Source organism: Pseudorca crassidens, chromosome 19, assembly GCF_039906515.1.
Source record: "Pseudorca crassidens isolate mPseCra1 chromosome 19, mPseCra1.hap1, whole genome shotgun sequence".
Taxonomy (NCBI): Eukaryota; Metazoa; Chordata; class Mammalia; order Artiodactyla; family Delphinidae; genus Pseudorca; species Pseudorca crassidens.
The window spans coordinates 42,428,610-42,442,432 of record NC_090314.1 but is presented as its reverse complement, the minus strand read 5'-3'; the positions used below and the strand labels follow the sequence as shown (position 1 = coordinate 42,442,432).

Sequence of the window (13,823 nt, the reverse complement as noted above, 5' to 3'; positions counted from 1 at the left end):
TAATTTGTATGCAAGAAAATGCAAATAAATAATAAACGTGAAAAGATATTTGCCCTCCTAGTAATGAGCAATATTAAAACAACAGCTACTGATATGTCAGTTTTTGCCTGTCATATAAGCTGAAGTAAAAAAACGATTCTCAATGATGTGACTGCCTCATATGACTGGTAAGAATGTAAATCCATGTAATTTATTTGGAAAGCGGTCTGGCAGTATGTATTAAGAGCCTAAACATGTTCATGTCTTTGACCCAGCAATTCTGGTAATAGGAATATATCCTAAAGAAAAATCATAAATACAGGAGACACTTTATGCCTAGAAATGTCTATTGAGACGTTACCTAAGGTAGTAAAAAATTAGAATTAATACATTTGTCCAACACTAAGGGAATAATTAAGCTAATTATGACATACATGTATGGTGGAATATATATAGCAATTAAAAGTGAGGTTTGTGAATTCTTAACACTCTAAAGTACTTATTATAATGTAAAATTGAAAAGCAGAATACAAAATTACATATACAAGGTGATGAATCAGATCTCTAAAATGGTACAAATGAAATTATATGTCTGGTTGTTGACATAATTGACGATTTTTCTTCTTATTCATACCTTTCTCTGGTTTCCATAATTTTTATATTGAGAATATATTCCCTTAATATAAAAGTATTTTAAGAAAAATTTTAAATTGGAGAAATTTTGTCTTTTATTTTGATACTCTTAAAGACCTTTCATTTTGTCTTTTTCTAAGATTATTTTTGTGTGAAATTATTATAAAAACAAATGCTTGCCATGAACATGTATTAAAAGATACTGAAGAATATAACCTGAAAATTGAGATTCCCTCTCTCTGACCCCTTCTACTTCCATTGTCTACTAATCCTTCCAGAAATATTCTATTTCTTTCTAGAAATATTCCATAAGTGTGTATGTACCTTTTAACCCACAGATGGGATCACAAATGTCAGTGGCTTGCAACAAATATTTCTTGTTTACACATGGCCCTGAGGACTGCTGATCATCTGCAGCCATATTGCCAACTTTACTGAGCACCACTAAGCTCACAAGTCTGCTCATTCTAGGCTCTGTAGTGAGTAGCTACTATCTGCAGCATGCTGTTCTCTTACATGGCAGAAGGCAGAAGCTCAGAGATGGGGACAGAGCCAAACCACAAAGACACATTTAAAGCTTCTGCGTGGATGGTGATGTCCATTCACATTTCATTGGCCAAAGCAAATAGCATGGCCAAGCGCAAAGTCACAACAATTACCAGACATTTGATAAAACTTCTAATATGAAACATAAAGCAAAAAGCAAAACAATAAGTATAATAGAAATATAGGAACTTGGAAGAAACAAAGACAAATGAAAAGAAAGCCTCAAAAAACCCAAACAGATTAATATCCTTAGAAGTATTATTAATATTACATTCATTAAATAAGGACAGTATGGAATAGAGTAAGAAAACTTTTGGAAATTATAATACATTAGAAGTAAAAAACCAAAATAAGTTGTAGAAGATGAAATAGAGGCATCTTCCAATTAGGAAAATTGGAAGACCAATCTAGCAGGACTGGACTTCCATCTAGTGAAAGAGAGGACAGAGAAGATGGTAAGGGGAAATGATGAAAGACACAAAACATGAACATTTCTCTGAACGGATGGGGCATGAGCCTTAGGTTTGAAAAAAATACACTACTGAGAGGGACTGACTCAAATGTAAAAAGTCTCACATCAGAGGAAATTTTAGAACTTTCAGGGGTAAAGTGAGACTCTCAAAGAGTTTCTACCCGAGGTGAGGGACTTGGGAGGAAGGAAGGAAGACTGACAGATTGCCTTCAAATTTCAGGAATCAGAATAGCAGTAGATTTTACCATCAGGAACAGTGGAAACTAGACTCTAGTATGGCCGTTCCTTCAAAATTATGAGTGAATCTGATTTTCAATCTAGAATTCTGTGCTTAGCCCAACTGTGAAGTTAAAGAGAATAAAATATTTTCAGATTTGGAAGGTTACAGAAAATTTAATTCTTTGTAAAAGATGTAGGAGTGGAGAAGTAGTTTAGCTACACTTCACTTTTTACTGTTTTTTTTTAATGTATTTATTTTTATTATTTATTTTATTTTTGGCTGCGTTGGGTCTTCGTTGCTGCACGCAGGCTTTCTCTAGTTGCGGCGAGCAAGGGCTACTCTTTTTTTTTTTTTTTTTTTTTTGCGAGGACTACTCTTCGTTGCGGTGTGCGGGCTTCTCATTGCGGTGGCTTCCCTTGTTGCGGAGCATGGGCTCTAGATGTGTGGGCTTCAGTAGTTGTGGCTCGTGGGCTCTAGAGTTCAGGCTCAGTAGTTGTGGTGCACGGACTTAGTTGCTCTGCAGCATGTGGGATCCTCCCGGACCAGGGCTCGAACCCGTGTCCCTTGCATTGGCAGGCGGATTTGTAGCCACTGCGCCACCAGGGAAGCCCCGCTTCACTTTTTATAGTAAGAAGAAAAGAGTGTGTAAAATTGTAAAATGAAAAAATAGCTAAATAAGCAAGGTATTTAGAAATCACAGAGTTGCTACTGAGGCAAGTGTAGGGAGTAAGTGGCATTGGGCAGGTGCCTGCAGCTTATATATGTAAGCCTGTAGAACTATATGAGGTTTTAAACTATGAAATATTATTTTGATAGAAGTAACATGAACTTTAAAAAAAATTTAAAATCTGTATCATTACAGACTATATTCTATGTTCACACTGTGAAAAGATAAAAAAGTTAGTTGCAAAAGAGACACAAAAAAATTCCTTCTTTGGAAAAATGATACCTCTGAAAATTAATGAGTCAAAGAATATTTGTTAGGGAAATTAGAAAATATTTAGAACTGAATAATGAAATTACTACTTACAAAGCATGTGGGACGCAGGTAAAACATTCTCAGAGAGTATATTTAGCTAAGAAGGAAGACTGAAAATTAATTAGCTAAGTAAGCATCAACATCAAAATTAGACAAAAAGAATAGGTAGCTTGAAGAAAGTAGAAGAGATAAAGATTTAAGAGCAGAAATTAATGAAATAAAAATGACTTACTAGCTATTGACCTTGGGCAAGTTATTTAAGTTAAATAAACTCAGGCGGAGTCTGAATTTGAACACCAGCAGTTTAACTAAAAACTTTGCACTTCTAACCACCACATTATGCTCTTTTTATTTTTTAAATTAAATATTAAAAAATATAATACATGGGCATGGTTTGAAATTCAAATGATATATAGTGATAATTTGTCATTCTGTCCGTCTTCCTCTCTCAGCTCCACTTCTCAGAAGTGATCAGTTTCCTATGTATCCTTTCAAAACTGTTCCGTGCTTTTATAAGCATTTATGTATGTACCACTTAAGAACACAGAAGTTAGCATGTCATACATATTCTGTACCCTTCTTTTCCCCTTATATATATGAGTTCATTTATTATCAGTATATAAGAGCTGCATCATTCTTGATAAGGACTGTTTACAGTAGACATGGTAAATTAAGTCAATTCTAATAAAAGCAGGAACAAGTCAGTGAAGGTTATGACCATTAGTATACTATCATTTGACAGAGTTTTGGAGATTTTTAGCTAATATAACAATATACATAAGTAATTGATATGAATATTAGAATTAAAAAATTATTTGCAGATGTGACTATATTAAATTATTGAATATCTATAAATATCTGTTCAAAAATCACTGCCTTTCACATTTTCCCAAGATTCTCTGGGTCAAAGTTACCCAGTCATTCTTTGCTTTAAGAATAAAGTCCTTATTTTTTCAAATTTTAAGTGGTCTCTCTTCTGGTAATGGAGTAAATATTGAACATATATCAGGAGGATATTAGTAACCTTTGTGTTTAGCCTCTTCAAACTTAACAGTCATGCCGAATATTATATAGCTAAGTAAAATATCTTCTTTTCTGAAATTAGCACCATTCTAGAATAGTGGTTAACTTACCATGATCATTGTAAGGCCTAACAGCCTCAGAATCGGTGGTTAAGGATCCTGTAGAGTGACGTTCATTTGGAGAAACACTAGAAGATGTTAACATTTTGAAGAGTGGAAAACAGGATCATAAGAAATGGTGACAGAAAGGCAGAGACCTTTATTTTCTCTTTATATAAAGTAATCTGTCTCAAATTTCATAGTGTTTGGTAGGCTTATTAAATTTTTAATAATTTAATTTTTAGTAATTTTATTACCTCAGGTTTTACAACAATTATTATACTCTCCTAAGCTTTAATAAACAAATAAGGTTTTTGGAGGAGGTCCCAATTTTTCAGTTGTTTAATTAATAAATGAGCTTATTGTATATTTTAAGAGGCTTAGTACCCCAAGCAGATAAATATTGCATACATTGGATATTCAAATAAGGTATCTAATTTGAGGAAGCAGTGTCAATTATGTGTGAAAATAGGTATAAAATCAGACTTTCTGGCAATTGGTTTTTCAATATGGTATAAATTTCATAAATGAAATTTATCGTGAAGTCCTTTTCCCTCCTGTTCTTGCCCTAAAATTCTACTATATCAATAGCAGATACTTTGTAATTAGTATTGTATAATGTGACACTAAAATATTAATATATTAAAAAAACTTAAACTTGTGTTTTGTTTGAATTCCCAATAATTTATATTTTGTTTAGTATGCCACTTTTTGGAAGTGGTCACTGTCAGTATCTTGCTATATAGTATGATGACCTTGGAGATTTAAAACCAATTAAAAGTGTAAGCAGCCTTTCTTATTTAGTTTTGAGTTTTAAATCCACTTTTATTCCAAATAAGAAAAGTCAGAAGTAGATTTACTGTGGAATATGAGTTATATAAAAGACATCTTAACAGCTGACTTAGGGAAAACAGACTGGCCAATTCCATTTATGGAATTGTAACATAAAGTTCCATCAAATAGTTATCTTTAAAGGGGTTTTTGTAATCTAATAGATATTCCTTGTAAACTTTATTAATGTGAACACATCTGCTTTTTAAAAAAAAAAAATCAGTGAGGGACTTCCCCGGTGGTCCAGTGGTAAAGAATCTGCCTTCCAATGCAGGGTTCGCAGGTTCGATCCCTGGTCAGGGAACTAAGATCCCACATGCCGTGGGGCAACTAGGCCCGCTCATCACAACTACTGAGCCCGCGCACCTCAATGAGAGAGCCTGTATGCCACAAACTACAGAGCCCACATGCTCTGGAGCCTGCGCACCACAACTAGAGAGAAGCCCACATGCAGCAACTGGAGAGAAGCCCGAGCGCCACAGCGAAGACCTGATGTAGCCAAAAAAATAAAGAAAATAAATAAATATTTTAAAAAAATCAGTGAATTCCTAATGAAAATAGAGAGAAATTTTTTATTATTTATAGCTAAACTCTTCAGTATCAATCATTTAGAATTCTTTCAGATTCTTTTACTGTATTCTTATTTCCTGTCCCAGTAATCTATCATTCTCTTTAAAAGTAAAAAGTATTGGGACTTCCTTGGTGGTCCAGTGGGTAAGACTCTGTGCTCCCAATGCAGGGGGTCTGGGTTTGATTCCTGGCCGGGGAACTAGATCCCACAAGCATGCTGCAACTGAGAGTTTGCATGCCGCAACTAAGACCTGGCACAGCCAAAATAAATAATAAATAAAATAAATAAATATAAAGAAAAAAGCATTTATTGACCCCTTCAGACAGAATGTCTGGTTTTAAAAAAAAACTATCACAAATGTCTATTCATTGGACCTTCAACTGAGTTGTTTTGTTTTATGTTCCCAGCACGATTAATTTAAGAATGTGGCACTTTCTTTAGTGGTGACTTTGCTGCAAAGTTCTGAAATTTTCACTTGAAATTATTTTCAGAGCCAGTTTGAGGCACATAAGAAAATCAGTTTAATTATTTCATAGACACAATTAGTGTTTTGTCTAGAAATAGATTGCAATTTGTCATTCACATATTCTGTAGACTTGAACTCTTCATGACTTGGACCTTTCCAAAAAGCAAGTTCAGTTTTGGAAGGTGAAGACATGACTTTGAGAACATCCAAAAGGATATGTCAGAGAGAGAGTAAGAACATTTTGAACAATGTCAGTGTCATTGCTCTACAGCATTCCAAAATGACAGTTTGAAACATTAGGATATAAAAGTTTTAATATAAGTGGCTAATTACTTTATAGTCATACTGTATCTGACTTGTTAGATTCCCATGCTCTAGATTCTTTTATAAATAGGCACTTTAAAGGGATCTATTACAAAGTCAACATTTTGGGGGGTTTTTTTTGTGACTGGATTTGTAAAATGTAGCATGGGATTATTGTTTTGTCATGCATCTGAATTTAGTAGACGACTACTAGATAATGGTGATAATTTTTTTCTGTTAGCGAAAGAGAGCATAGTTGATGCTTGAACAACACAGGTTTGAGCTGCATGGGTCCGCTTATACTCAGATATTTTTCAGTAGTAAATACTGTACCACATAGTCCAAGGATGGTTGAATTAGGAGATGTGGAGGAACTGTGGATATGGAGGGCCCTGTATAAGTTATAGGTGGATTAACCTCTGCATTATTCAAGGGTCAGCTGTATATATACTCATAAAAACTCACATTTTCTTCTCTCTCTCTCTTTTTTTAAATTAATTTATTTTATTTTTGGCTGTGTTGGGTCTTCATTGCTGTGTGCGGGCTTTCTCTAGTTGTGGTGAGCGGGGGCTACTTTTTGTTACGGTGCATGGGCTTCTCATTGCGGTGGCTTCTCTTGTTGCAGAGCATGGGCTCTTAGGCGCATGGGCTCAGTAGTTGTAGCTTGCAGGCTCAGTAGTTGTGGCGCATAGGCTTAGTTGCTCCGTGGCATGTGGGATCTTCCTGGACCAGGGCTCAAACCCGTGTACCCTGCATTGGCAGGCAGATTCTTAACCACTGCACCACCAGGGAAGTCCAAAACTCACATTTTATATAAAAAAAAGAACGTCTCTGTGTATAACTGAGTCACTTTGCTGTACAGCAGAGGTTGCCACAACATTGTAAATCAAATACACTTCGGTAAAAAACAAAACAGAAACTCCCATTTTGTCTAAATTGATTTTGCTCTTATATAACAATGGTATATGTATTCAGGTTTCATTTTTATTTGCATTTAATAATTATTGATTAAAATTTATTTCTTTAATATTATTAGATTTCAAATGACTGAGGTAACTGTAAAAGTTTGTTTTATGCCCTGTTGCTGATCAAATCATTGGTCTTCTCTATAGTTCCTTACAAATGTATGGAATCAGTGTTCCATTTGGATTGAACATCTGTGTCTTGTCTTAATAATAGAATAATTGGCATGAAGTCATCTAAAAGGACCAATTTACATGGTATAATTGGCAGAGAGCATGAACTTTGGATTAAACAGACCTAACTTTTTAATCTTATTCTTGCTACTTACTAATGGTGTGACCTTGGACAAGTTATTTAACTTTTCAGGCTCAGTTTCTTCATCTGAAAAAATGGAGACAATACCTACCCAACTAAATATTTTTAAAGCACCAATGCACAATAGCTTGTCATACATTTAATAATAAATGTTCATTTCTTTTCCTGCTTTTATCTTCATGTATTGGTAATTTGAGACTAAGTTAGTAAAATTAAAGAACTTTCTAAGCAGTCACCCTAAACATGAGATTAGTCTGCCATTTACTTTAGTAAATACTGTATTCTCTCCATTGCCAGGAGGAGTATTTGAGAAAGGAAGGAATGATTTGAACATTGTCAATAGCCAGCTGAATTAGTGTTTTAGGGACATACTTTTGATAACTTGTACTTAATATCTCCATGAAAATGTTTTCATTTATCTTCAATCACAGGTACAGGAACTTTAAAGATAGATTTTGTTGGAGAGCTGAATGATAAAATGAAAGGTTTCTATAGAAGTAAATATACTACCCCTTCTGGAGAGGTGCGCTATGCTGCTGTCACACAGTTTGAGGTATGGTATTCTTTAATATATTATGACCTTAAATTAGACATTCTGACAAAGGTCTAATTCTATTATTTGCGTGATTATTTGAGGCTTAGGTGCCTTTTGCCATAATTGTATTATTGATTTTGGAATTTTTATTTTATACTCAGCCAGTTATCTCTCTTATACAAGAGAGAGAATTAGGGATGTGGGCTGGGGAATGATTTTATTTATAACAGTACCATTATTAATTTAGTAGGAAAAGCCACAGGTACAAAAAGAGGTACAAAGTATAAAAGGAATCCAGGTATTGAAATTTTGTTACCTGTATGTCTGTATATATAGTTATATATGGATATATATAGATATAGACCTATCAATTTAAATATAATTTTGTTACCTGTATGTGTGTGTGTATGAGTGTGAGTGTGATTCCAATGCTTATCTCTAGCCCTTTTGAGCACTTCTTCATCCTGGAATGGTTGGCTGGAGTGTGTCTCCAAATGATTTTTTTTTAAGAGAGGGTATGTGGGTGGTATACTTCCTGAGTCTTTGCATATCTGAAAATCTTTCATTTGCCTTTATACATGACCAGTTTTACTGAGCATGTAAGAGATTTGTTGGGGGGGGAAAGAAAAAAAGCAGCCCCTGACATCCAGAAGTTGTCCTAGCACTGAAAGCTAGTCCAAGTTGTTTTCCTGTTGGACATAAACAGTATCATAGAATGCCAACCTCAGACAAGGTCACTCCGAGACCATGATAAAGTGAGACAAAACAAGGGCACTTCATAATTTCATCCAAGCATAGACAAAAACAAGTTCACTTTGTTAATCACAAAAGACAACTCTCTCTCTTGGTTAAAATGAGTGACTGCTGCTTCTTTACCATTTGCAGTTTTAGGCTTGATGTAGTCTGCCCTCTCCATAGGTAAATAACAGTTATTGAGACACCCACTCATAAAATTGCCTCCACTTTCTGACAGCACCCAACTTAGAATGAATCCTTTCTTCTTAAATCCTCCTCCAAATCATTCAGCCAAATCCAAAATCACATAATTGTTTCTTTCTTAGACTCTTACTGAGATACCCCATGGTTTCTTTTGATGTGAGTTTTCCCTTGCTACAGTGAGTAATAAGCCCAACTTCTTCAGTGATAAGAGTGGTACAACTGGCTTACAATTTTTCTCTTTCAAAGGTGCATAAATATTGTTCTAAAGTCTTTCACGTCTCATTTTGTTGAGGGGGAGGAGTCAGACTAGAATGTTTCTTCTCCCTTTGTAGGGTAACACATTTTAAAATTTTGTTTTATTTTCTTCCTGATTGCTTGTTAAATTATTTCTTTGTACGTAAAAATTAAAAAATTTCACCAGGTGTTCACTTTTCATTAACTTTTAATAATTGGTGAACCCTATTGATGTTCATATTCAGAGCTTTCTTCAGTGTAGCAGTATCTTCTTCTATTGCGTCTTCATCATGGTTTCTGTTCTGATCTCTTCTTCAGGAACATCATTTAATAATAACTTTAGCTCTAGTGTCTATCCCCCAAATGTACCTTAGATTGCTTTTATCACTTTGTCCTTTGGATATTTTGGAAACTTAAATCTTACTATCTATGTCATTCATTTGATTTCCTCTAATATAAATACATTTATTTACTGCTGTTGCTCCTAATTTGAATTTTTCTGTGCATTTCTTTCTTTACACTCTACTTACTGTTCCAAATGTCTTATTTATTCTTTTTTTAAACATCTTTAGTCTTATTTATTCTTTAGTAGAATTCATAATTTATTTAGTTTCTTTGAGAGTACAATCAGCCATCTAATGTTTTTCCTTGGAGAAATCCTTTTTCAGAAGTATGTGCTTCCTCTGCATATTTCGTTACTTCTTTTTAAGATACAGAATCTTGTCGATGGTTCTATTTCTATTTTATTAAAGATTTTTTCTTTTATAACTGGTATTCTACTGCACCACTAATCTTATTTTGCTTTAACAAGTTTGCTCTTTTTTATTTTTAAAGAAAGAATGAGATCTCTTTCAAAAGGTAGGTCAAATGGTGACAGTGTTATGTGTTGTATATGGAAGTGCCATTAAACAAATGACCTGTTTGGAACTGATACAGCATCTGTCTTTATTCCTGTTGCTACCATTCCAGATAAAGAACAAAGCACATCAAAAATTCTGGAGATATTTTTATTTTTATTTTGAAATCAAAGCCAGAGAGGCAACCAGTCATATTTTCCCATCGTTGAATCCTTACAGTAGTATACTGTTAACCTTCCTGTGCTCTGTGTTGTGTTGACATTATAGATAAAGCCATTTGCCTTTAATTTGAAATATTGAAATGTTTTAATAAAAACAAAAGTATAATTGTCAGTTATTCTAATACTATAAATTGTTAAGCTCTATAGCAGACCTAGTTCCTGGATAATTGCTGATGTGGCAATGATAGTAAACCTTGTGTTTTCTTTGTAGTCAGTGCCTAGCTTGTTGCCTGGCACTGAGTAGAAAATAAATATTTGAAAAAGTGAATGAACAAATGATAGAAAGAAAGAAATGTCTGTTATTTCATGAAATAGTCTGGTAGGTTAATTCTGTGATATTTTATATTTCATATTCTTTTCTTAAGGCTACTGATGCCCGGAGAGCTTTTCCTTGCTGGGATGAGCCTGCCATCAAAGCAACTTTTGATATCTCATTGGTTGTTCCTAAAGACAGAGTAGCTTTATCAAACATGGTACGTTTGTGTTTGTGAGTATGTTCATATTTTGAATAAGCGTTTAGCAGATTTAGTTTGCTGATTAGATGGGATAGCATGAAACCACCCAGCACAGTGCTTGACACATAATTGGAACACAAATGTTAGTTTTCTTAATTTCTGAAAAGCCTTCTTTTTCTTTATTGCCTTATTTGGGGAGTTTCCCCCCTCCTGGAAGAAATTCTTTATAAACTGTATTAACAAGATCATCTAATTCCTTCAATTTGGAAATCTAAATAAGAAATGAATTTAATAAATATTACCTGAAAGAAAAAAAATCTGATATTCTTATTAAATGCCAAAAGATATAGCCACATAATGAAGTGTATTTAGGTTTTTGGCTGATTGTATTCTTGGAATATGCTCCCTTCACTGATGTCGTTGATCCTCATTCATGATAGAGTAAGCATTCACTACTTGACGTGTATTGTCTGAGACTGCCTTACTTAAGACATAGAGTAGCTTGTAGCTTATAATAGGAGTCTAGGGAACTTGGAAATGCCTGCTGCACCTGAAAATAACTGGCTTTTGCCTCCTTTATTGGTGGAGAGAATTCCATAGATTCTCTTCTCAAATATTCTCAGAGAGGAAGCTAATATATTACACTGAAATGTTCATTTACAATTTAGTATGAATGAATTTATCGGATCAATTCTTGAATAAGTCTTACTTGGAAGAAAGAATAGAGAGACCTTGAGGAAACTGAGAGCCTGAATAGGAAAAAGAGGGAGAACACCAAAGGGAAATTAGGGGACTCCAAAGGTAAAGTGGAGATTTTGTGACTAATTTGTTTAGAGCCAGCCTTTGTACAGAGAATGCTCTAAATCTAGAAATCTGTACCCTTTGAAATGTCTGATTACACAATTACATTTTATTTTCATTAATATTTGTTGTCTCCTATCCTTCATTCACTTGAAAAGTATTGAGGTCTTAAAACATCCCAGTATCTGGCATATTAATAGGTATTCAAGAAAAGTTGCTTCTTTTTTCTTACAAATCCTTGGAAGTTTTAACACTTTAGGCTCCAGTTTCTTAGTGTGAATGCTTTATCAGGTGACTTTCCTTCTTAATAGGAAAGATCTTGACAGCATAATAGCACTGGATGAATTAGGATAGAGAAGTAAGCAGTGCTGGAAAGGGGGAAGAAAAGGCCCCAAAGCCTAGAGTTTTTGGCTAGTGTTTGCTCTAAGGTATTTAATGTAAATCTGTTAAATTTTCCTTTTTTTTTTTTAAAGAATGTAATTGATCGGAAACCATATCCTGATGATGAAAATGTAGTGGAAGTGAAGTTTGCTCGCACACCTGTCATGTCTACATATCTGGTGGCATTTGTTGTGGGTGAATATGACTTTGTAGAAACAAGGTCAAAAGATGGTGTGTGTGTCCGTGTTTACACCCCTGTTGGCAAAGCAGAGCAAGGAAAATTTGCGTTAGAGGTAAATGTACTTGAAGAGGATTGTTCCAACAGTCCATAACTCCAGGTTGGGGAATTTACATTTCTGATCAATTATTAGTACAATTATTTATAATTTAATCTGAAATTTCATGTACTACTTTGGTTTTACTTTTAATAGAATCTGGGAACTAGCAACTTTGGTGTTTTATTAACATTTTACAAGATAATGATTAAGAAAATATTAGAGTAGAATTTATTTACCCAGAGAGTGGGTGGGAAAATACGTAATTATACTTTTCATTCTGAATTATAAATGGATTAAAGTTTGGCTGACATACAAAGCTTAGGGCTAAAGCACTCTTTGGAGGTGGGGCTCCCCAGGGTTGGTTTCTAGTAACTTGAGATATTTGGCTTGCAACAGGATTCCTTTGTGGATTTCTATATGAATGACAGTAAGATTTATCAGATGGTTCTTTTGTCTATACTTTTATAGGTTGCTGCTAAAACTCTGCCTTTTTATAAGGACTACTTCAGTGTTCCTTATCCTCTACCTAAAATTGATCTCATTGCTATTGCAGACTTTGCAGCTGGTAAAGTAAATTTCATTTTATTGATGAATTGTAATAACTTTTTTGAATTTTATGATTTTTCAAGAAGAAGTATATATAAATATCAATAAATGTTTATATTTGTTTTATGAAGGTGCCATGGAGAACTGGGGCCTTGTTACTTATAGGTATGTTAATGATGTATTACCCTGCCTTATCTTTTTAAATCACTGATTTCATGAGAGCTTCACTCCTAAGTACAGTTCAGTAGCTTCTGCTTTATGATCTGTCATAAATTTTCCTACCTCCCCCCACTTCCTTGAACATTTCAAGAATGCAGATGAACACCCTCTGGAGTATAAGATTTTAAAGTGAGCATCTGGCATTAGTAGCATTTGTAGATGTATTTTTGGCTGAGTTTCTCATTTCAGTGCCTTCTCTTCCTTCTAGTAGTTACATAATTATATATCCAGCTTGAAGAACTTTCCCTGATTTAATATCTTCTGGCCAAATTTTTGCATGTCTGTCACCACAATACAAACATGTAGGTTGTATAATTTTAAAAGCAGTGTCTGTAAACAAGTTTTTGTCTTCCACTTTCAGTTGCCTTCTTCAGTGAGCTAAGTTTTGGACAGCCTGCTCAGTGTTCTCTTTAGGACTGTGGAATGTATCTTCCCCCCACTTTCTGCTCCCCTTCTTTTAATGGAAGGACTGTCTTCTCTCTCTGTCTAGCACAATAATCCCTAATCCTTTAGACAAAGTTTTTCTGAAATTTCAGGCAGCTGTCCTATAAACAAACTGATAATTAAACTTGTGTTACATCTTTGATCTTCTGTTATGAATTCTATTGGAGTGGTGTCTTTAATCTTCCCAGAACTTTTTCTATCCTGTGTACTCTGAGGAAATGTTTTCTTGACATCTTTAAAGCCTAACTTGACCATCTTATTTACTGTTTGAATCTCCCTCCCCCACTTCTGCATGCCTGCTTTGGTTGTAATACTTAAAAAAAAATTTTTTTTTTAAACACAGGGAGACTGCATTGCTTATTGATCCAAAAAACTCCTGTTCTTCATCACGCCAGTGGGTTGCCCTGGTTGTGGGACATGAACTCGCCCATCAATGGTTTGGAAATCTTGTTACTATGGTATTTAATATTTTTAAGTGCTCAAATATATTTATTTTTTTCCTGCTGCACCTTTT

At 34.3% G+C, this 13,823-nt stretch overlaps 1 protein-coding gene across 2 annotated transcripts in view; it reads left to right on the top strand.

Annotated features, from left to right (window-relative positions):
• NPEPPS (aminopeptidase puromycin sensitive) overlaps positions 1–13,823 on the top strand; it is a 97,341-nt gene that overhangs the window by 56,500 nt on the left and 27,018 nt on the right. For both annotated transcript variants that reach the window (XM_067717012.1, XM_067717013.1), the window contains 6 exons: positions 7,831–7,952; positions 10,551–10,658; positions 11,915–12,115; positions 12,569–12,665; positions 12,778–12,811; positions 13,653–13,767. In XM_067717012.1, the coding sequence (XP_067573113.1) occupies positions 7,831–7,952; positions 10,551–10,658; positions 11,915–12,115; positions 12,569–12,665; positions 12,778–12,811; positions 13,653–13,767 (677 nt within the window). The remainder of the gene's footprint in view (positions 1–7,830; positions 7,953–10,550; positions 10,659–11,914; positions 12,116–12,568; positions 12,666–12,777; positions 12,812–13,652; positions 13,768–13,823) is intronic.